This window comes from Budorcas taxicolor, chromosome 7 (genome assembly GCF_023091745.1).
Source record: "Budorcas taxicolor isolate Tak-1 chromosome 7, Takin1.1, whole genome shotgun sequence".
NCBI classification, from domain to species: Eukaryota; Metazoa; Chordata; class Mammalia; order Artiodactyla; family Bovidae; genus Budorcas; species Budorcas taxicolor.
The window spans coordinates 39,852,624-39,874,687 of NC_068916.1; the positions used below are offsets into that span (position 1 = coordinate 39,852,624).

Genomic DNA, 22,064 nt, shown 5'->3' on the forward strand with positions numbered 1-22,064 from the left:
AAAGCAGAGATGTTACTTTGCCAAGAAAGGTCTGTCTAGTCAAGTCTGTTTTTCCAGTAGTCATGTATGGATGTGAGGGTTGGACTGTGAAGAAGCTGAGTGCCGAAGAATTGATGCTTTTGAACTGTGGTGTTGGAGAAGACTCTTGAGAGTCCCTTGGACTGCAAGGAGATCCAACCAGTCCATCCTAAAGGAGATCAGTCCTGGGGGTTCATTGGAAGGACTGATGCTGAAGCTGAAACTCCAATACTTTGGCCATCTCATGCGAAGAGATGACTCAGTAGAAAAGACCCTGATGCCAGGAGGGATTGGGGGCAGGAGAAGGGGACAACAGAGGATGAGATGGCTGGATGGCATCACTGACTCGATGGACATGAGTTTGGGAAACTCTAGGAGTTGGTGGTGGACAGGGAGGCCTGGCGTGCTGCGATTCGTGGGGTCACAGAGTCGGACACGACTGAGCGACTGAACTGAACTGAACTGAACGTCTGTCATTACTTTCTTTAAAGGAGCAAACATCTTTTATTTTCACTAAACATGGGTTCCATCCACCCCAACTAGGTGTGTGGCCTTGGCCAAAGGAACCTCTCTGTGCCATTTCCCCACCTGTAAAATCAGAGCATTAATTACCACCCATGATCTTTTTGAGGATTAGTTTTACTTTGGCCTTGGCACTAAATTAACAGTTGCTTAACTGTTAATTTAGTGCCAAGGCCAAAGTACACCTTGCCCTGTTTTGTCAGGTGAGATAGAGAACCTTGCAAACCATGGACAACGACCATGTCCCTAACCTAGAACAACGTTAAATAATCCATCTAAGAGGACGTGGGAAGACAAAACTAGCTCTGCAAGAAATCTAAAAGGTTAAAATGAATGTCTGAACACTGGTTCCCTTCAGTTCAGTAGCTCAGTTGTGTCCGACTCTTTGCGACCCCATGGATTGCAGCACGCCAGGCTTCCCTGTCCATCACCAACTCCAGGAGTTTACTCAAACTCATGTCCATTGAGTTGTGATGCCATCCAACCATCTCATCTCTCTCATTCCCTTTTCCTGCTCTCAATCCTTTCCAGCATCAGGGTCTTTTCAAATGAGTCAGCTCTTTGCATCCATTGGCCAAAGTATTGGAGTTTCAGCTTCAACATCCCTTAACACAGAGGAAATTCCTGAGCCCAGTAGGGAGGCCAGAGTTGCTCCCTCAGTGACCTGGTTACACTGCTTTTCCACAGCTCTTCCATCTGGTGTGATGCTCGAAGGTGGTTACTGTCAACAAAGTCACCTAATCCAGGGTTTTCAAACCCACTAACGAAATCAAGTTGATGGGTCACAAGCAGCACTGGAAAAAAAAAAAAAAAGTGGGTAACAGAAACTCTCAGGAAGTTTCAGGCAAAGTTTGTTATTTATGTGTGGGTGTTCTGGGTGGCAGTGTGAAAGCCATTCTCATGCTCCATGTGCTACTGCCAGAGTTGATCCAGCTGTCAGCTCTACATCTTGGAGCTCAGGGACAGTGCTGGAGGATGCCTAGGAAATGGTGCCTGGGCTAGCAGAGGGCGCCCACACAATGTACCCACTGCAGGAGAGGAGGCCCATGTTCTCTCAGGCCTTGAGGGGCCACAGCCCACCTCTACAGAGATTAGCAGTAGGGGAGTAAAGCCTTAGGTCCTCTCCACCTCCAAGCCTGGCCTTTCACGCCCAGGCCCCTCCTCAGCTCTCCTATGCCTTTTTTCCCCACTCCCTGCTCTTACCTTCCTGTCATCTGCTTTTCTTCCTCTCTGTGCAGCCCCTTCCTTCAATCCTCATTCTTTTCCTTTCTTCCTCCACACTTCACCTCCCTTTTCCATTCCCACCTCCTTTTCCAGGACACATAAACACACAGTTTTTCAGACAATTCAGCCTTTATTTTTGAAAATAATTCTGTAGCTTAAACTTTCCTCCATGAACTGAGGTCAGGCAAGAAACAAACACACACACGTTGCTCTCCAACCCATCTGCATCCTGATCTGTGCACCCGGGGATGTCTGGGAGAGAAGGGAGGGAGGTTGGGTCGAATGGTCTTGGCTGCTGTACCTCACACTAACAGGGCCTCCAGAAGCCAGGCTAGCATGAACTGTCGTAGAGCAACAGGGAAAGGACTGGTTTCTGGAGAGGGCTGGTTTTTGGAAAGGACTGGATGGAGAGGAGGGAGGGGCAGTCTGTTTCTTAGAGGAAGAATGAGGGAGGGGTGCCCCAGCATCCAAGGCTTTCTCCCCACCACAGTGGACGAGCTGAGGGAACGTTCTGCTTTTTCCCTTCACCATTTCATCTTAGAATCATGAACTGCTGGGCTGCATAGAAAGAAGAGCTGAGAGGAGGTCAAAGATGGAGGAGAGGGGAAGAAGAGAAATACAGGCAGGAGGCAGTAAACCCTGACAACCTAACAGCTCTATCCGGACCCTGACGATGATGAAACCCTTTTGGTTAGTCTCATTCCGGCACAGATACATCCCCTTCTCACATAATACAGCCCCCTAACCCTACTCCAACTGGGAGAAAGCGGAGATGGTCGGGGACAGGTACAGGAGGAGGGCTCATACTCTGGCTAGAAGAGCCAGGACAGGAAAAAGAGGCCTGATCAAGAGAACTAAAGTTGCCAACCTCTCCATCGATGCCCTAGGAGAAAACCTGGAATGTGGATGTGGGTGGCAATGATAAGCCCAAGTCCCTCCTACCACACAGTGGTTTCTTGCTTAATAACTCCCCCAACATATTCCAGAAAGAGTCCCTTGATTTGACCCCCTTGAGAATGAGAGAATAACCCTCACCTCATCATCTGTGCACTTGAATGCCACTCGGAAAAAGAAAAAAAAAAGATCAATGGACCCAAGAGAGAAACACAGAGAGGACGATGAAGCCCAGGGACTGCGGTCCCATCTTAGGCCATGAGATGGCAAGGAGGGGGCCCACGATGGACACGCAGGTGCTGCTAATTCCAGCTAGGATCATAACCATCCCAGGTCTGGGGTGGGGCCAGGTGGACACGGCGGCCCCGGTACAGGAAGCTGACGATGCCCCGGTAGCCGGCCCTGGGGACACCAGACTTGAGGTCATCCATGACTCCCAGGGCCTTGGCAAAGGCCTTGAAGCTGTCCCTGCTCGTGTATTGCACTCGCACCTCCTGCAGCTCACTCCGCTCACTGGTCCTCACTTTCTCCACCTGCAGCAGGGGAGCACCATAGACACGTGCAAGGAAATCCCTGTCGTAGGTCTCCTGTCGCAAGTACGACAGGTCCAGCTGGGTGAAGGGCACGAAGTGCTGGTTCAGCTTGATAAACTTGAGGTGCTGGTCAAAGAACTGCCCATGGCTCACACCTTTGCGGCCAAAGGTCATTGTTCTGGAGATTTCGGGCCGCACGCAGGCCCGGCCCTGCCGCTGCTCTGGCCGGCGCATCCAGTCGTCCCAAAAGGCCTTGGGCCACTTGGGCTCCAGCTCAGCCCAGAGCTCAGCCAACAGCAACCAGCCCAGGCCAGGGAAAAAGTCTGTGCGGTAGAGCAGTTCGGGCTTGCTGGAGTCTACCATCTGCTCCTTGCCATTGTCATTCCAGGCAGACACACACCAGAGGGAGGGGTCGGCCCTCAGCAACGGGTAAGTGGCCTGAAAGTACTCGAAGAAGTCTGGAGCCACCTCCAGATCATCCTCTACCACCACGGCTGCTGGGAACTTGAACTCGTGAAAGACCTGGCCCAGTGCCCAGCGGTAGTGCCGAGCAATCTTGTAGTAGCCCTGGAATTTTCGGTGGTCAGGTGGCACTGCAATGGTGCTCAGGTCGGGCTGCCGGATGTGCATGACAGCGCTGCCGTAGGAGGCAATAACCTGGGCTGTCTCCTCATGCCCGCAGTCCTGGCTGACAATGATGGGAAAGTGCTCAGCCGAAGGCCGGTAATTCAGCAGCTTGTCCAGGCAGCGCCGAACAGTGCTGCGGTCACAGGCGATGACCAGGATGGGGATTACAGCTGGTGGAGTGGTCACAGGCACTCGTGGCGGGACAGGCGGGGCCACGGTGGGTACCCTCCACCGCTGGCTCCACCTAGCATGGTGCTCCCTGATCTGTTGCAACAGGCCCCGCTGCCGCTCCAACTCCACCTCGGCGTCCTGGGCCAGGCGGATCACCTCGCGGGTGAGGCTGGCGGGGTCATCATCAAGAGCACTGTCTGAGGGTAGCCTGCCAGGCGCTGGGCGTGTCCAAAAGAAGAGGAGCAGCAGGGCGTTCCAGGCCACAAAGAGGATGGCGCCCCACAGCACAAGCCCTGCAGACTGCTTCTTCAGCATCCTGGCCCCCGCAGGGGAGGCGGGAAGGGTAGGGCTCAAGGCTGCCCTCAGCCTGCCTGGCTCACGCCCCCACGGTTCTAGATATGCTTCCTCTGGGCTCCAGGATTAGGAAGCAGCCATGCACCTGAGGAGAGGAGAAAAACAACCATCATCACAAGGCATGGGGCTGCTCTAGAGCAGAAGAGGGGGCAGAAACAGATGAAAAAGTTCAGGACAAGGAAGGCCGGGAGGTTAACTCCAGACTTCTCTTAGAAAAGAGCTACCCATTCCCTAATTCGGAGGGTCAATCTGTATGGAAGAACAGGATTAGGATAGCATGCTTCCCGACTCCAAAATGAGTTTAATGAATCCTCTGAAAAGAAATGTGGGGGGTTTTTTGGGGGGAGTGGGGGAGCAGGATATGTAGAGAATGATGTTGGTGGAAGAGAGGAAGCAAAGGAACCCCACCCACCCCTTCTCTACCTGACAGATTTTGTTTACCATCTTCCATCCAGACCTTAGGAGAGGTGGGGGGGTAAGACCATCTGCCTCCCGTTCCTCAAATCAAACTGCCCAAAGATTACTGATTTTAAAATTCTTAGTATTACACCTCAGGACTAAAGCCAGCACCATACCTAATAAGGAAGCACCAGAGGCATTCCCATGAAGGTCAGGGACCAGATCTACATGACTGTTTAACATTCTGTTGGAGGGATCAGCCAATGCAATTCGACTGCAGAATACAATTACAGGCAGAAGTACAAATGTGCTGATGCTATGAGAATATGACTGAAAACTCTACAAGAAACAATGTAAGTCCAACCCAAACAATCAAAAAATTGAGTCACGTAGTGGTAGATAAAAATTAATGTGCAAATATCAATAGCCTTCATATCCACAAATAGTAACTCACTAAATAAACAACAAATTAGAAAACCTTATTTATAATAGCTATGAAATGATATGAAATGTATGAAATGATACATTATTCAGGAATAAACAAGAAATATGCAAAAACCTACCGGAACTTATAATTCCTGAAAAGACAGAAGATGACTTAAATATCCCTTGTTCTTGGTTAGGACACCTCAGCTACATCAAAAGTCTCAATAAAAATAGTTTTTGTACAGCTAGTCAAACTGGCACTGAAGTTCAAACAGAACATCTAGGAAAATGATGAAAATGAACAAGCTGTGAAGAGGGACTAGCTCTACCAGATATACTACACATTACAAAGCCTCTATAATTAAAAGTGTGTGATGCTGATCAGATCAAACCAGTCAATCCTAAAGGAAATCAACCCTGAATAGTCACTGGAAGGACTGGTGCTAAAGCTGAAACGCCAATACTTTTTCCACCTGATGCAAAAAGCCAAGTCACTGGAAAAGATCCTTATGCTGGAAAAGCCAGAAGTCAGGAGGAGAAGGGGATGACAGGATGAGATGGTTGGATGGCATCACCAACTCAATGGACATGAGTTTGAGCAAGCTATGGGAGATGGTGAAGGAGAGGGAAGCCTAGCGTGCTGCAGTCCATGGGGGTCGCAAAGAGTCGGACACAACTGAGTGAATGAACAACAATGTGGTGCTGATATGTAAACAAACAGATCATTCAAGGAATGGAAATTAAACAGATGCAAAGGAACAGAATTTCAACTACAGAAATAGACTCAAATACATGTAGAAATCTAATGTATGATAAAGAGGATAATTAGAATTACTGGGGCAAAAAAATGGTCTTATTAATATTGTTATAACAACTATACAGGTATTTGCAAACAAAAATAAGATCTGTATACAAGAATAAATTTCAAGTGGACTAGAACATACAAGTGCTAAAAGAAGATTTATGTCAATCCCTCTATAGCTTAGCATAGGGAAAGGCTTTCTAAGTATGACTTAAAATACAGATGCAGTGATAAATAAAATGTTTTTGCATGGCTAAAAATACCATGTGTGCTCAGTTGCTACGTAGTGTCTGACTCTTTTCGACCCTGTGGACTGTAGCCCCCCAAGCTCCTCTATCCATGGAATTTTCCAGGCAAGAATACTGGAGTGGGTTGCCACTTCCTTCTCCAAAAACACCATAACCAAGTCAAAAGAAGAATAACAAACTGGAAGAGAATATTTGAAACACACATCACAAATAAAAAGCCAATACCCTAACAGACAAAGTTCTTAAAAACTGAGGGAAAAAAAAAGCCAAAAATTCCCTGTCTAAAACACTAGCATAACTCACACAAAAAAGTACTAAAATGGCCCATAGATGTATGGAAAGTTGTTTAATTTCACTTATGATAAGAAAAATTCTAATTAAAACTATGCTAATGCCAAAGAATGCTCAAAATACTGCACAATTGCACTCGTCTCACATGCTAGTAAAGTAATGCTCAAAATTCTCCAAGCCAGGCTTCAGCAATACGTGAACCGTGAACTTCCTGATGTTCAAGGTGGTTTTAGAAAAGGCAAAGGAACCAGAGATCAAATTGCCAACATCCGCTGGATCATGGAAAAAGCAAGAAAGTTCCAGAAAAACATCTATTTCTGCTTTATTGACTATGCCAATGCCTTTGACTGTGTGGATCACAATCAACTGTGGAAAATTCTGAAAGAGATGGGAATACCAGACCACCTAACCTGCCTCTTGAGAAATCTGTATGCAGGTCAGGAAGCAACAGTTAGAAATAGACATGGAACAACAGACTGCTTCCAAATAGGAAAAGGAGTACGTCAAGGCTGTATATTGTCATTCTGCTTATTTAACTTATATGCAGAGTACATCACGAGAAACACTGGACTGGAAGAAACACAAGCTGGAATCAAGATTGCAGGAGAAATATCAATAACCTCAGATATGCAGATGACACCACCCTTACGGCAGAAAGCGAAGAGGAACTAAAAAGCCTCTTGATAAAAGTGAGAGGGGAGAGTGAAAAAGTTGGCTTAAAGCTCAACATTCAAAAAACGAAGATCATGGCATCTGGTCTCATCACCTCATGGGAAATAGATGAGGAAACAGTGGAAACATTATCAGACTTTATTTTTTTGGGCTCCAAAATCATTGCAGATGGTGATTGCAGCCATGAAATTAAAAGACGCTTATTCCTTGGAAGAAAAGTTATGACCAACCTAGACAGTATATTCAAAAGCAGAGACATTACTTTGCTGACTAAGGTCCGTCCAGTCAAGGCTATGGTTTTTCCAGTAGTCATGTATGGATGTGAGAGTTGGACTGTGAAGAAGGCTGAGCGCCGAAGAATTGATGCTTTTGAACTGTGGTGTTGGAGAAGACTCTTGAGAGTCCCTTGGACTGCAAGGAGATCCAACCAATCCATTCTGAAGGAGATCAACCCTGGGCTTTCTTTGGAAGGAATGATGCTAAAGCTGAAACTCCAGTACTTTGGCCACCTCATGCGAAGAGTTGACTCATTGGAAAAGACTCTGATGCTGGGAGGGATTGGGGGCAGGAGGAGAAGGGGACGACAGAGGATGAGATGGCTGGATGGCATCACCGACTCGATGGACATGAATCTGAGTGAATTCCGGGAGTTGGTGATGGACAGGGAGGCCTGGCGTGCTGCGATTCATGGGGTTGCAAAGAGTCGGACACGACTGAGCAACTGAACTGAACTGAACTGAACTGAAGGTAACATTTCTCACCCATCACACTAGCAAAAATCAAAAATTTGTCCGATTCTCATAATAGAATCAGTTTAAGAATAGAAGTTCTAATTTTGATGATTTCTAATCTTCAGGGTTCTTTTTTTTTTTTAAATGAATCATGTTTTTGGTGTCGTATTTAAGAAATCTTTGTTAAAGTCACAGAGATTTTTTTCCCTATGTTTTCCTTTCTTGTTTTACAGTTTTAAGTTTTACATTTACATTTATGATTCATTTTGAATTAGTTTTCCTATATGGTGTGACATAAAGAACTGAAGCCCTTTTAGAGTACTTTGGCAGTTTGTCAAAATGCTAAACAGAGATACCATGTGACCCAGTAAGTCCACTCCTACATATACATACAAGAGAAATGAAAAGTATCTATACAAAAAGCAATATAGAATGTTTGAGGGAGCTTTCTTCATAAGTGCCAAAAAGTGGAAACAACCCAAACACCCATCAGCATTGGAATACTGTGGCTTATCCATGGAATGGAATAATATTCAGCAATTAAAATGAAACATAAAAAATAAATAAAATGAATGAAACAAACTACTGATACATACAACACATAGACAAATCTCAAGATAATGCTGCAACATATGAAGGAATACATACAGATCAGTGTCTGCCTGGCAGTGAGACCATCAGGGGAGGTGTTTCACAGGGACACTAGGAAAATTCATGGGGGTGATAGTTTCAGGCTGAATACAGATGAACAAACTTCTGAAAATGCCCACTTCAAATACCTAAGGCTTACTGTATATCATTTATACCTCAATAAAACTTTTAAAAAAGATATTATTACACCAAATGACAAAATTAGAATACAGACAGTAGATCAAAATATCAGTGTTGACTAGGTGATAACCACACTGTGGTTATATAAAAGAATATCCCAATGCTTATATAATACATGATGAAGTAATTAGGTATAGAGAGCCATGGTAGATGCAACTTCTCAAATGGTTCAGAACAAAAATATCAAGTATAAATACGAAGAGAAAATGGAGCAAAATGTTAATGGGCAGATCTGAGTAAAGGGAATATGAGAATCTTTATACCGTTTTTATTCTTGCAACTTTTTAAATTTTGAAGTTATTTTCAAATAAAATCAAACAGGGACATAGCCCACAGCTCTGACTAGCTTTGTCCAATATGGCCCCAGCTGGACACATCAGAAGAACTGGGGACGATCTATTTGTCCTGAACTCTTCAACCACTCCACGGTCTGCCATGACACGATCTGCTCTCTGCCAGGCTCTGGGAAGGGACTGGGACACACAGCCAACAAGAAAAAGGCATGGTCCTGCCAGGCCCCTCACTCTACCACACCCTTCAATGCCAGGACAGCTGCCATTCTGGACCATGTAACTTTCACCCTGGCATTCCTGCCTCTGGTCTCAACACTTCACACCCACAAGTTGCAGGTCTGCACTCTCTTGTGCTGGCTGCTCTGCCAGCTACCCTCTGCCTCACAGCCCAGTTCACTAAGCTAACCAAAATCTCGGGTCCCAGATTTCATCTCTGTGCTTCTGGGCTCTCAAGCAGGCCGATCCAGTATCCAATCAAAGGGCTGATCTTTAAGAGTCTCTAGAGCGAATGGATCCTGTCCCTCCTCTGAGACCCCTCCAGGCCCTGCAAGCACCACCACCTCCTTATCTTCCTTCCAGAAACCATCCACACTCACAGCGCCATAGCACCAGTCTTCTTAGAAGCCTCTGTTTCATTGTGTCATTCAATTTCCATTTTATCAGTGCTCATTCACCAATCAGGGTTTCCCAGAAAAGAAACACACAAAGATTCCCAGTTTTTCCTCCCTCCGCCTGAGGATGTGGTCAATGTTGGAATCCCTAACCCTCCATGTCCTGCCTCCCAACTGACTGGATAGGAAAAGACTTCAGGCAGAAGGATAGGGGAAAGAAAAGAGAAACTGAACTGCATCAGCTCAAGTGTTGGTTTCAGGGCTGGAGGAACAAGCCTGTCTCAGACTCATCAATGAGCCACCTCAGGCCAAGAGGCTCTCAGAATGGTGGCAAAACCCCAGGGACCATATCCTCTCCATCCTCACTCTTTTCTGGACATTAGAACTAGGCGGCCCACACCCACTACCCCGAGGCCTAGAAGACCTCCCCACCACCCTTCTAAGCCAGGCAGATCAAAGCAATCTTCTCAGCCCCTCGGCAGATTGTATCCTTAGCAAGTCTATAAACCTTGTGAATGGCTCGACAGCCCATAGCAAACAGCTGCCCCACGCCACCAGGCCTCCAACTTAGCGCTCAGGCCTTTGTTCTCCACTCCACAACTCTTTCCTCTAAATTCTCAAACAGAACTTGCTTCTCTTGCCATCTGAGTACAGGACATAACTATTCCCAGGCCCACCTGTTTTCCATACACACTCTCCCACAGTCCCAGTGCCATTTCCTACTACTTCTCCCCTTATTCTCCAGAGTATGATCCTCTACTCTGTCTAGAAGCTAGCGGTGTGTGAATACACAAACGCACACACTCTCCAGCAAATGGCTGTGCCCATGGGATGAGACAGTCCAGCTTTTGGCCAACAGAGCCCATGCACTCATCCAGGAAGCGCTGCTGCTCTAAGTCCTACCATTTGGAGGGTATGGCAGTAATATGAGCAAGTCAAACAGCCCAGGGCAATGCTTGGGCATCACCCTGAGTTTTTTCACATTGCTGAGACTCAATTTTCTCGCCTCTAAGTTGGAAATGGTGGCAGAATACCTCATTGGGTTGCTCTGAGGATTGGGTGAGATAATTCTCATTAAGTGTTTAAACAGTGCCTGGCATATGACAAGGTAAGTGCTAGCCCATCACTTGTCTGTCTCCTCTCTTGGTGGTTCCCGCCTCTGCACCACTCTACTAGATTCCTTCCAGGGTCCAAACATCCAAGCCTGCCTCAGGGCCTTTGCATGTGCCTGTATGCCTGGTCTGCTCTTCTCTCTCCTTCACCTAGTGGGTTCTGACTCACATCTCGCCGGACACCTTCCCAGATACCGTCGGCCCATGTGAGGTCCACCTCCCCTTCACAACCATCAGCACCAGCACAACCCTGTGCTCAGTATCTGTCAAATCCTCTCAGATACATGCTACTTGAGGCGGACCAGCTCCCCCAGTGCTGCCAAGCTGCTATGCTAGGATCCTCAACGTTCAAGAGATATGCCTGTAACAAAAAAGTGACTTTCATGTGTATGTCACACACCTACAATCACTTAACTGTAATTCCCAAGTCCAGAAAGTGTTGAAAAACAGAAGTTTTCCACACTTGTTTGGCATAACCTCATTTGGAGAAATCTAATCTAATGTGAGGCTACTTATAGCCTTTATATATCCCATTCATATATTTTGCTCCAGAAAGAAACATGCTGGACTACAGTATGCTGCTCCAGATCTCAGACTATATCATAAATGTACCAGGTCATCTTTTTTAATCCAAAAATTTCTGAATTCTGAAACATATCCAGCCCCAAGAATTTCAGAATTATTAAAGTGGAAGAGAGAGTTTATTCTTTTACTGCCATCATCCCATTTCAAGATCTCAAACCCTTTAACCTGACTGGGTTTCTCAGCTGGTCCACCTATCACTAACTTTGCTTCCCTTTAAGCAACCTTCCCAATAGCAACAGAGCATACTTCTTAAAGTACACACCTGGTCACAACACTCACCTGCCTTAAAAACCATACTGCCACTACCCACAGAATAAAATTCAAAATCATTATTATGACACACAGGGCCTTCACAACAAACTGACTCAAACATCCCTTTCAATCTCACCTCCAACCACTAACTCCATGAACTGCATACTCTGGCCTCAACAGGCTACTTACCTCCCCCAGTAAGTACACTTTATACACTGTTGTCTCTGCTCTGGCTGGTCCTGCATGCTGAAATCATCTAGAGCCCCGTGGACAAGCACTATACCTCCTAAGAACCCAGTTTGGGTGAGTACTTCTTTAACATCCAGGCAGACTCAGGCTTCCCACAACTATACTTCCACCATACTCTCTCCGCACCTCCTGCCTTCCCTCTCCACACTGTAATAGAATCTGTGGCTGTACTTACCTGACTCTCACCTTACTCCTTAGAAGAAAAGGCTCTATGACCTCTAAACCTATTACAGTGCTTGGCACATGTATGAAGTTCAAGTAGTTAGATGGAGGACATTATTAACTAAACTGGGGAGAAAGACCAAATTAGAAGCCTAACAGTGAAGGATTACATTTTTCAAAATTGATTACAAAACATCCCATTCTACATGCTCTTCTTACAAAGTGACAATGACATGCCTCCCTCCAGAGCTGGGGAGGGGGGGCGGGCAGGGATAGCGGGTGGGATCAATGTTCCCTCTCTCTGAGCTGTGACTACAGAGGAAGTGATGATTATGTGACTTCTCAAGACTAGTTCATGAAAGTCAACACAGTTTCTACTTGATGCTCCTTGATGCCTATTGTTGGAACCTAGCCACTAAGGTAAGAGGAAGCCCAACCACATGGACTAGATACCTTCCAAGTATTCTGGCTGACAGCCACAGCTAAGGTCAGCTGACAGTCAGCAACAGATAGTAGACATGAGAGGAAGCCTTCCAGATGATTCCAGCCCCAGCCACAACTAACTGCAACTACACGAAAGACCAGAAGCAAAATGACATAGCTGAGACGGGAATAAAATGATTCAGCTGTTTTAAGCCACTAGGTTTTAGGGTGATTTGTTATGTAGCAATGAGTATCTGAAACGATGAGTGAAGCAGAATCTTCAAGTAGCCTTGATACAAAGGGCAAGTGTTCCTTCTGCCATCTGTACACAAGAGTCCAAATTTTGAGGTCCTGCCCCTATACATACTCCATTAGGTATTTACTGATGAATAATAAAAAATACCTAATGGCTTAAAACAAGAGCAATCATTTCTTCTCTGTTGGTTTCTACGAGTAAGGAATTTGGACACTGGGGCACAAAGGAGATGACCTGCCTCTGCACCATGATGTCTGCGACTTCAGCTAGAAGACTCCTCTAACGGCTTAGTTTCTCATATGTCGGCAGGTTGCTGTTGGCGTTGGCGGAGATGTCAGCTGGAGTCACCTCCATGTGGCCTCTCTGCATGGTGTGGACTTCCTCTGAGCATGAGGCTGAACTCCAAACAGTGACTGTCTGAAGAAAGAACGGGAGTAAAAGTGCATCCTTTCCATGACCCAACCTTGCATCACTTCTGGCTCATTCACTGGTCAGGGGTATCATGAGTCCTGCCTACATTCAAGGAAAAAGAAACGCAGCCACCACAGCCAGGTGGCAGGAGGGCAGTGTCCTACGGTAACAACTGGAGAATGGGATGTTTAAGGTTGTGGCCGTTGGGGAAAATACAATCGGACACACCTTCCTTTTCTAAAACAGAACAGTCCTTAACCTTGACCTGAATACCTGATGTTCTGTTATCAATGACATTTGCCTACAAAGCACAAACTCAAACTCAAACTTTGTTTTGCCAGAGTTTTCACTGCTCCTTCAGGGAAGTGACACAGCTGGTCCATACCACCAAGTACAAAGACCAAGTACACTGTGGTGGGAATGAGGAATGAGCCTTTTTAGTGAATAAGACCCTCAATCAAAACCCAGAAGGCTCTGGGCAGGTCCCACCAACTTCTGTAAGTCTCAGTTTTTTCTTCTGAAGAACTGCCTCGGAGCTGTAAGAACCCTTTCTAACACTCTGATTCCTACAGTATTCTCTAGCCAGTCCTCTCTCTATGGCAAAAAAAAAAAAAAAAATTTAAAAAGATGTTTTTTAAACAGCAAGAGAACACCAGATAGTCAAAAATGAGCAGAAATGGAGAAGTCTTATTTATTTTTTAGAAAGTATGGAAATGAATGTTGACAGACCTTCCTTTCTATCTGTCTTGCTTAGCATGTTAAAAAGCACTGCCTAAAAAAAAACCAAGAAAGTATAAACACGCCAGAGATAATGGAGACTTAATTGAATTACTTTTTTGTTCATTATTAGACCTCCTCTAATAATGTATCCTCCTGTATCTTGTACCAGGCTCCATAATTTCAAAAGGATGGAAGAACTGAAAGGGAGTCAGAGAAGATACACTAAATAATTCAAGGACATAAGAGAATGAGACCTAGAGAGAAGGGATACAGGTTATTCGTCCTGGAAAAGGCTAACGGGATATATGATGCTAGTGCAGCAAAAAAGCACAAAGCCTTGGGAAACCAAGTAACCCTGAGTAGTCACTTGTGCTTCGTTCCTGCATTTGTACAGGGAGAGGCTTGATGTGGATCATCTCCAAGGTCTCTGGGATCTGATGACAAAAAGAACAGTACTAACTTCCTCAATGTCCCAAACAGGAAATGAGTTTAACCTGTCACATCCGCCACTGAGGTTAAACACACTACACTGCTTTCTAATCTGAGAAAAGGACCTGGTGGGGAATCCAAGAGAGCTCAATAGTTTCGGAATAGAGGCAGACGCGGGGTGGGGCGGGGGGTGTAAGCATCTAAGAGAAAAGGCTACATGGTCTGAAACGACAGAAGAGAAAGCTGGACAATCTTAGCCAGTTGATGTTCGTACAGCAGAGATTAATTAAATACATCACAGGGGCAAATGTTAACCAAGGTAGAGCCTTTTACTCCGCGGCTCACTGTCCTCAGGAAACACAGACTTGCTGGCCCCAGCCCTTCTGCTCGGGAGTTGGTAAGATGGGGGCCCTGCACGCCTCAGGGCCCCCTACTTCACACACATTAGCAAACAAGTAGGAGCAAATTTTCTTGACAATTTACTTATTTCCACATTGAGTCAATTCTTCCTCCGAGCTGTTGAGAAAGAACCCCTAATAACTTTTGGAAAGGACTCTGGGGTGGAGTCTGAGGAAAAGCCATCTCGGATTCCTCTCCCCAACCCTCTCCAGCAACATCAGCTCCTCCAAGCCCCGCACCCAAGTCCGCCCGGAGGATGAATTTCACAACCGGCCCCCTCCTCGCGGAGCCCGCCCTCTCTCCAACAGCTGGAGGCCCGGGATTCCGCAAACGGAACGCAAGAGTTCCACTTCCCGGCTCAGGAGGGGCGCGCGGCCATGACCCCGGGTGGCCCGGGCCAATTTCCTCTTGCTGGGGCTCTCAGGCACCGAGGCTGTCGCGGGACACAGAGGGATTGGAAAGCGGCAGCCTCTCAAGTCGGGACCCGAGTCCCGAAGCGCCCTCTCCCCTCCGGCGGGGCCTCCTTCAGTCAGACCTCAATCCCCTTCCGGGAACAAACTGACGGATGCCGGCGTTCCCTGGCTCCCACTTACCAGGTCCTTCCAACTTCCCGGCCCTGAGCTTGGCCCGCCCCGAAGCGTGGGGAGCGAGCCGGGTGTCCCGGGGCGTTCAAGGAGCTCGTGCGGCTGCCGGCGCCTTCCGCCCGGCCGGCCCTTCTCGCAGCGCGCCGGGCCCGGATAGCCGGGCGGGCAACGTGGCCCTTCCCCGGGGAGGGCGGGGCGGGGCGGGGCGGGCCGAGGGGCGGAGCTGTCTGCCCTAACTTGCCCCGGGCCCCTTCTCCCCAGGTCGTCTCCAACGCCCGATCTCTCAGAACGACTCGAGGTCTGGACACCCCAAGTTTTCCGGGGTCCCCAACTTCGGGAGATGTAGTGGAGATAACTTACTATTGGGCCCTTCGCTGCTCACAATCGCAACTCCACGGGTCAATACCCATCAAACCAATTAGGCTTAATCCACTCCAGTCCAGACTTCTCGCGTCTCCCCGCCTAGCCCCAGCCACAGTGCAGAATCTCGTGGAGCTTAGGGGAACAGCCCTGCCAGAGGTAGGCCGAGCAGCTTACCTCAGTAGTGCGTTTACCAAACCCAAAGCCAAGAATCTGGGGGCCTGCTCCCCCAGCCGCTGGCTTCCGGGAGGGAGGAGTCCAGGGCATCACAGAGGCTGCAGCTTACAGGGAAGTGAGAACAAGAACCCCACGGAGGAAACACTTGCAGTCAAAATCGAGAAAGAGCCATCCTTGCTTTTGTTTTTTCTTTCGGGGTAGATAATGCTGTTAGTTCGAAGTAAAAGAGAAGAAACAGACAGACCTTTCCCTAGGGGAGAACCATTAGACCCAAAGAGGAAATGAAGGCCTCAAGCAGGCTTTGGGGTAGACCTGTGAAAGGGGGTAGGGGGAACCCTGGCAAAGCCTAGATATCTGTATCTGACCCTAAGAAGTGAAGGTGGGATGCTAAGAACTACCGGTTACTCAGGCAGATAACTTTCCTGAGAAGGACTGGGCCCAGAGCCAGCACTACCATGTGACCAGGACACACTGTTCTGGCACCAGCACCTGCCCCCATCCACTTCCCTCCCCTGTGTTTCAGAGCACAGAGCAGTCTGGAACTTCGTGGTGTGTGGTTACTGACATCACTCACTAACTTGTTTCTAAGTGAAACTAGGAATTGTGTGGCGGTTTAAAGAAACAAAGGCAGGACATGACCTAAAATTCCCTGCATGCGGGTAAGGAGCTAAAACAAAATTGCAGTGGCCTTTACATGCACCTGCAGTGGCCTTCACAGGCACCTACACCCTACCCCACCCCCAGCCTCTCCTTTAACCCTAGTAGCTCTGCAGAATATACACTGTCATCTCACTCTACAGATGTAGTAGAGTCTGAGGCTCAAGCTAAGTCCCAATTTGCTGAAGGTCACCAGACCTAATGAGGGTCATGGCTAGGTTTTAGACCCAGGCAGTCCTACTTCCAAGATGGCACTCATTCCCTCTTCTCATGCAGCCTTGAGTGTTTGAGATAGCTGTGTGTCCAGCATGACAAGCACACAGTGGGGCAGCGGGGAAATCCTGCAGTTGGAGCCTGGTCCTAAAGGAGAAGAGTGAAAGAAGAGCTGACACCTCAGTGACGCTGGACTGTGTGTGTGTGTGTCCAGGGTCTCTAGTTTAGTTGATTGTGTGGACTGTGGCAAGAGACGGGAGTCCACACTTACGGGCCAGTCAGCAGCCAATGTTTCTGTATCTCTGCCCTCTCTCTAAGCTTTTCCTCATGAGGGGGACATGGGATTATTACATACTAATACTCCATGTCAAAGCAAGAGGGAAAACCATAGTTTCCTAAAACTGGGAAAAGTTGGGAAACACTGTGGATCCAAGATATCAGAAGCTAAGATCACTGTCCCAGGACAAAGGCCAGAGTAGAGTGCTGAAAGGTGAGGAAACCAATTAGCCCAGAATATGTCAGATTCCCATCTCTATCAATCATCCTTCTCTATCTAAGGCTGTTCAGTGGGAAAGAGGAAAGATAACTGTGTACCAAAACTCACGCCCCATCACTATAACCCTCTGTTTAAATTTCAAGGCTCACAGAAGATCTAAGAGTAGAAATTCCCTGACTGTCCCAAAACAAAGGACCTGGTTAGAGAGGCAGGATGAGCTGAATTCTTGGATGGAAGCAAAAGAAAACATTTGTTCTGAGAGGCAAGAAGCCAGGGTGATGAGTGCCAAATTGACCTGGGAAGAGGCCCTGGGCTCCTGATGGATATTTCATGGAGATGGGTTATAGGGGAAGAAGGGCAGAAACAAGGAGCCAAGTGCCTGAATTCTGGGGATGAAACTGGGATTGGATTCTGTGAAAATGGAAGAATAGGAAGTTTTGGTCCTAGCCACTACTCCCAAAAAAGGAGAGGATAGACAAGAAGGAAGTGAAACTTGTCTCAGGAAACTGCCCTCCCATAAACAATGCCCAAGATATCCTGAGTTTTTGTATAATTTGCAAAGAATTCATGCTCTGAACATAAGACAGATCTTAGCTTGAAACCATAAGCAGAAATAAAAGCAAAGTTTTAAATCAATGATGTATCTATTTTACCCCTCTTACTTCCTCCCAATACCTCTACTCCCCTCGACAACACAGAAACTCAGCTCACCAAAATCAAAGAGAAAAGATTAACACAATAATCACTGAGCAATGTCTATTAAATGGAACTTTTGATTAGTCAAAATTCCTTTTGGAAAAAAGGGTATAAATGTATTTAGTTACAACATACACACAACATGTGGTTTATTGGTCCTGGCTAAGTGGCTGAACACCCAGTGAGTGCTATGCCCTGGCATCATGGTGCCCCTTTGAGAAGGCTGATGGCTGTGTCAAGAGGACTGTCTTGTCAAAGCGTCAGGCTGAGGGAAGGACTACTGCTTTTGCTGGAAACAATAGGGGAGAGGAATTTTGGCTCACTCTAAGAAGGAAAGATCTTACCAGAGAGGCTGTCTGACAGGGCCCTCGAGTTCTCCTCCCTGGAGGTTTGCAGCAGAATCCTGACGGCCCTTGTCAGGTCAGATACTATAGAAGCAGCACAGAACTGGGCAGGCGATCACAGCATCTGCCACTTCACACTTAGGCAAGCCCTGCCTGCTCAGGGCTTCTGTAGCTTCCCCTCATGCATCAAACTGGGAGAATAATCCCTGCTCTGTTCTCCTCACAACAATGTGGTGACGAAAAGCTGACACAACACAACAGCCTGGACACTTCACATAATGTAAGCACTGTACAAATATAGCACGACTCTGTGGTACTTCAAGTGCTTCGAAGCACTCACAGGCCTCCTAGGCAGGATGAGGGCCTGGGGCCACATATCCCTGAGGGATCACTGTGATCCCAGTGTCTAAGCAAAGAATAGCACCAGGAATTTGGTGGGCAAAGCTAGGGGAGGTGACAGACCCACCCTATAGTAGAAGCCCGGCCTCTACTCTACGAGCTATCTCAGGCATCAGACTAGAGAAGAAATATCTAGGGCCAGGGAGCCACCTAGGTCTGCCTGCCCAGCCCTCAGGCCACTGGGGGCCTCACAGACTCCTATGGAAAAGAAGGAAGGGAGAAAGAAAGAAACCAAGTCATAAATACATGCTTTTCAGCTTGCAAATGCCCACTGAATATGAGGCCTAGGTGTTACACACCTAGTGAGAGGCAAAGAGATGCTAGAAGCCAAGCTTCCTACCCTTTGCCCAGTCCGCTGTATCCTGTCTATCAAAATTTCCATCACCTCTCCTTTCTGCTGTTGTTGTCACTCAGAAAAGCAGGCATCTTGGGATAGGTAAATTGGAATTCAAGGAAGGAACAGAAGGCAAGAAGGTAAGATGAACAGCTTCTGCTTTATATGGGAATAAAGCCTGCAAAAATATAGAAGGCTAAACAACGGCAGTCTGAAAAACACTGTCACTTCAAAGAGCAGGACAGATGACCAGGATATGGCATAGAAAGGAAAGGCCCAGTGCTCACTCCAAGAAATGGAGCTCCATCTACTAACAGACACTTGGTCCTTGAGACTTACACTTCTCTCCACCTCTCTTTGGTCTGCTACCCCAAAGAGGCACACGTGCCTAGCTGACTGGAGAGCTCTGAGAGCCAACAAGGTATCTGGCAGAATCCCTCAATCTGAGCTCTCTTTGAACCCATGCACCTTTGCCACCACTTCATGATAGGAGGTATTGGCTAGTAGCAAAGGGATGAGACAAATTCAGGACAGACTTTTAATTAAGCACAAATAAGACTTTTGCCAGAACACTAATTCAATAAATGAACAGAAGTCCTAATTCAGTTTTTCTCTATGCAACTATACAAGCATATCAAGCAATAACAATGTCACTCTGCTACATGTACATGGCCCTGGATGAAAAATCTAGATTCTGAATCTATCATTTCATTTGTTCCTTGCAAACAACCTGTGAGGGACTTGGAAAGTTAGTTGTCCCCATTTTGCAAGTGAAGAGAACACGGCATAGCTTAACTGACATATCTAGTGGTTGTACACTAAGAAAGGCAGAGTTAGGACACAAATCCTGATTCCCAAACCTATGTTCTGTTCCTCTGCTCTTACAGTGAGGTTTCACAGCCTACATTTCCTTAAAGGGGAAGGAGGAGAGGCAACTTAGGAGGTATTCCAGACCATCTGCTACCTACCCCCACCCAAGGCAGCTCTATTTAGTTAGCTCTCCAAAACACAGCAGTCTGCCTCAGCCTGGATAATCCATTCCAGAGTTGTATTTAGCCCAAACTGACTTGGAATCCTATTATCCCAGTGGGGAAAAAGCCCTGACAAGTAATCTAATATAACCTCCCTTCAGAGGCCTAAAGTCTTTTTACGTTCTCCTTGGTCTAACCTCACCACTGCCATTGCTCACAACTCCTTTCAAGGTACTCTATCTGGGTAAGGAGCTACTGGGAACAAGCCTGCACCCTGAGAGGGAAGGAGAGGTGAAGTTTCCTGTGTACCCATCAGGGTAAGAGTTCTCATCAGGGCATTTTCTGAATGGCAGTGTCCCCGGACTCGCCCCACTCAACACTATCTGCACAGGAGCAGCAAGACACCAAGTGGGAAATGAGACAGGAACCTTACCTTTCTTCTCTCAGCTGCTCCCCTGAAGATCATCAAACCCCCATTCAGTACTCCATTTCCAAAACTGAGAATCCCAGATTAGAAACACCGAAGTGCAGCTTCTCTCCTCTGGTCCAGGTCCAAAGTCCATGGCTGAGTGGACTCTGAGTGGGAGGAGTCTGGGGGGGAAGGAGTATGTCCAGGTCCCTCCCCCCCCACTGCAGGCTTCAGTGTTCCTCCCAGAGGTCTATTACATCCCTTCATTCAGCTGGTTTATTAAGCCCAGAGTCTGTGATAGGCAGATCCCAGGTACTATCCCATCTCCTGTTCAGGGAAGGAAAGTCATCCACTGTGAGGGCTGGAGAGTCCGTCTTCTGTTGAAGCTCATGAGAGGAAACAGGCCTTAGAACCGGCATGGCCCAGGAAGCTGATTTCTGTGTTAACCTGAAGAATATTTAAACATCATGACACTCTCTAATCTATTATATACCCAAAGGAACCCCTAATACCTCTTACCTAAATGAGATTATCATCAAAAACCCTTCCTTAAACACTCCACAAGGTTATTCAAAGTACCTACCTCACTCACATATTCCACCCCAAAACAGTCACCTCAACAATATGTATACAAATATGACTCAAGGTAAAGGAAAGACAGCACCTAAAACCACTGCTGTGTGGAGACTGACTTCTAAGAAATACAGAAAGGAACATTCTCCTCCTGTTCTCTTGTTTGTGCCACACACTAATCGCCCTACATCTCCCAAGCTTCTTAGGGTGTGCAGTGTTTTAATCGGCCAACTCTCCCAGTCTGAATTAAATCCATACCAGACCTAGATGCTGGCACCTTCTACAAGCATTCTTTGCCCCCTTCCCTTCACTGGCAGCCCCCTCTTCCAAAACTGTGCCAAAGATGTAATTCCCAATCTTCGTCAAACTCCTTCCTGGGGCGACTCCCGAGAGCACTTTCCTAAAATGCCAGAGGCCCGAATGCTACCACCAACAGCCCCAGTGATGTTCCAATTTTTTCAGTCCAGTGGCCCACCCCGGCCGCCCCCTCCCTTCTAAGTTTATTCCTACACATACACACACACAGACACACACACGCACGCGCCTTTCCTTCCTGTAGGGGCGTGGCGTCCACAAGAACGCCCCCCCACCCAGCCAAGAATTTGACTCCTCCCACCCTTCTCCCCGGAACCCCTTGCTCTGTGTTCACTGGGAAAGAGGGTAACAACGCGACCCTCTCTAGACTCTGACCCCCGCACCCCTCTGCGGCCCAGACGACCCTCGCCCTATCTGCGCTAGTTCTTTACCTGGGTCCCGCCCACCCAGACTCGGCAGGTATCCGCAGCCCACCCCTGGTCGGACTCCAGGCCCCAGGCCGGGTCCCCACTACCGGCCCAGGCCCCACCCCCTCGACCCCCGGCGCCCGGCCCTCCCCTCGCACTCCTTTCCCCCTCCCACCATCTACCACAGCCACTTCCGTCCGTCCTCCGGAAGTGGGTCCGCGGCAAGTGCCACCTCCCGTCATCCCGCTTATCTCCCCCTGCCTATCACCACCGCCACCAAGGGAGCACGGAACGTGACTCTGCAGGACTTGAGGTTGTTTTGCAGTTACTATTCACAGAACTGCAGACGAGGTGTGGGCAGGACAGAGTGCGGGTGACAAAAGACATGGGGACAAGAGTAACGGCTGTGCAAGAAGGGGGCGGGGCAGAGTGTGGCGGAAAGCCGGAGCTAGCGTCACGTCGAGCCTCGCGGGAAGAAGAGCGC

General features: G+C 47.6%; 1 protein-coding gene across 2 annotated transcripts; it reads right to left on the bottom strand.

Moving 5' to 3' along the window:
* Positions 1-1,885: 1,885 nt before the first annotated feature.
* Positions 1,886-21,711, bottom strand: MGAT1 (alpha-1,3-mannosyl-glycoprotein 2-beta-N-acetylglucosaminyltransferase). Of its 2 annotated transcripts, XM_052642904.1 has the most exons (3): positions 21,605-21,711; positions 20,310-20,732; positions 1,886-4,428 (listed from the first exon to the last, which is right to left on the bottom strand). In XM_052642904.1, the coding sequence occupies exon 3, from the start codon at positions 4,302-4,304 to the stop codon at positions 2,961-2,963; it is 1,344 nt and encodes a 447-aa protein (XP_052498864.1). In that variant the 5' UTR covers positions 4,305-4,428; positions 20,310-20,732; positions 21,605-21,711; the 3' UTR covers positions 1,886-2,960. The 2 variants fall into 2 exon arrangements, with proteins under 2 accessions (XP_052498864.1, XP_052498865.1); XM_052642905.1 differs by lacking the exons at positions 20,310-20,732; positions 21,605-21,711 and adding an exon at positions 15,239-15,369.
* Between the last annotated feature and the right edge of the window lie 353 nt (positions 21,712-22,064).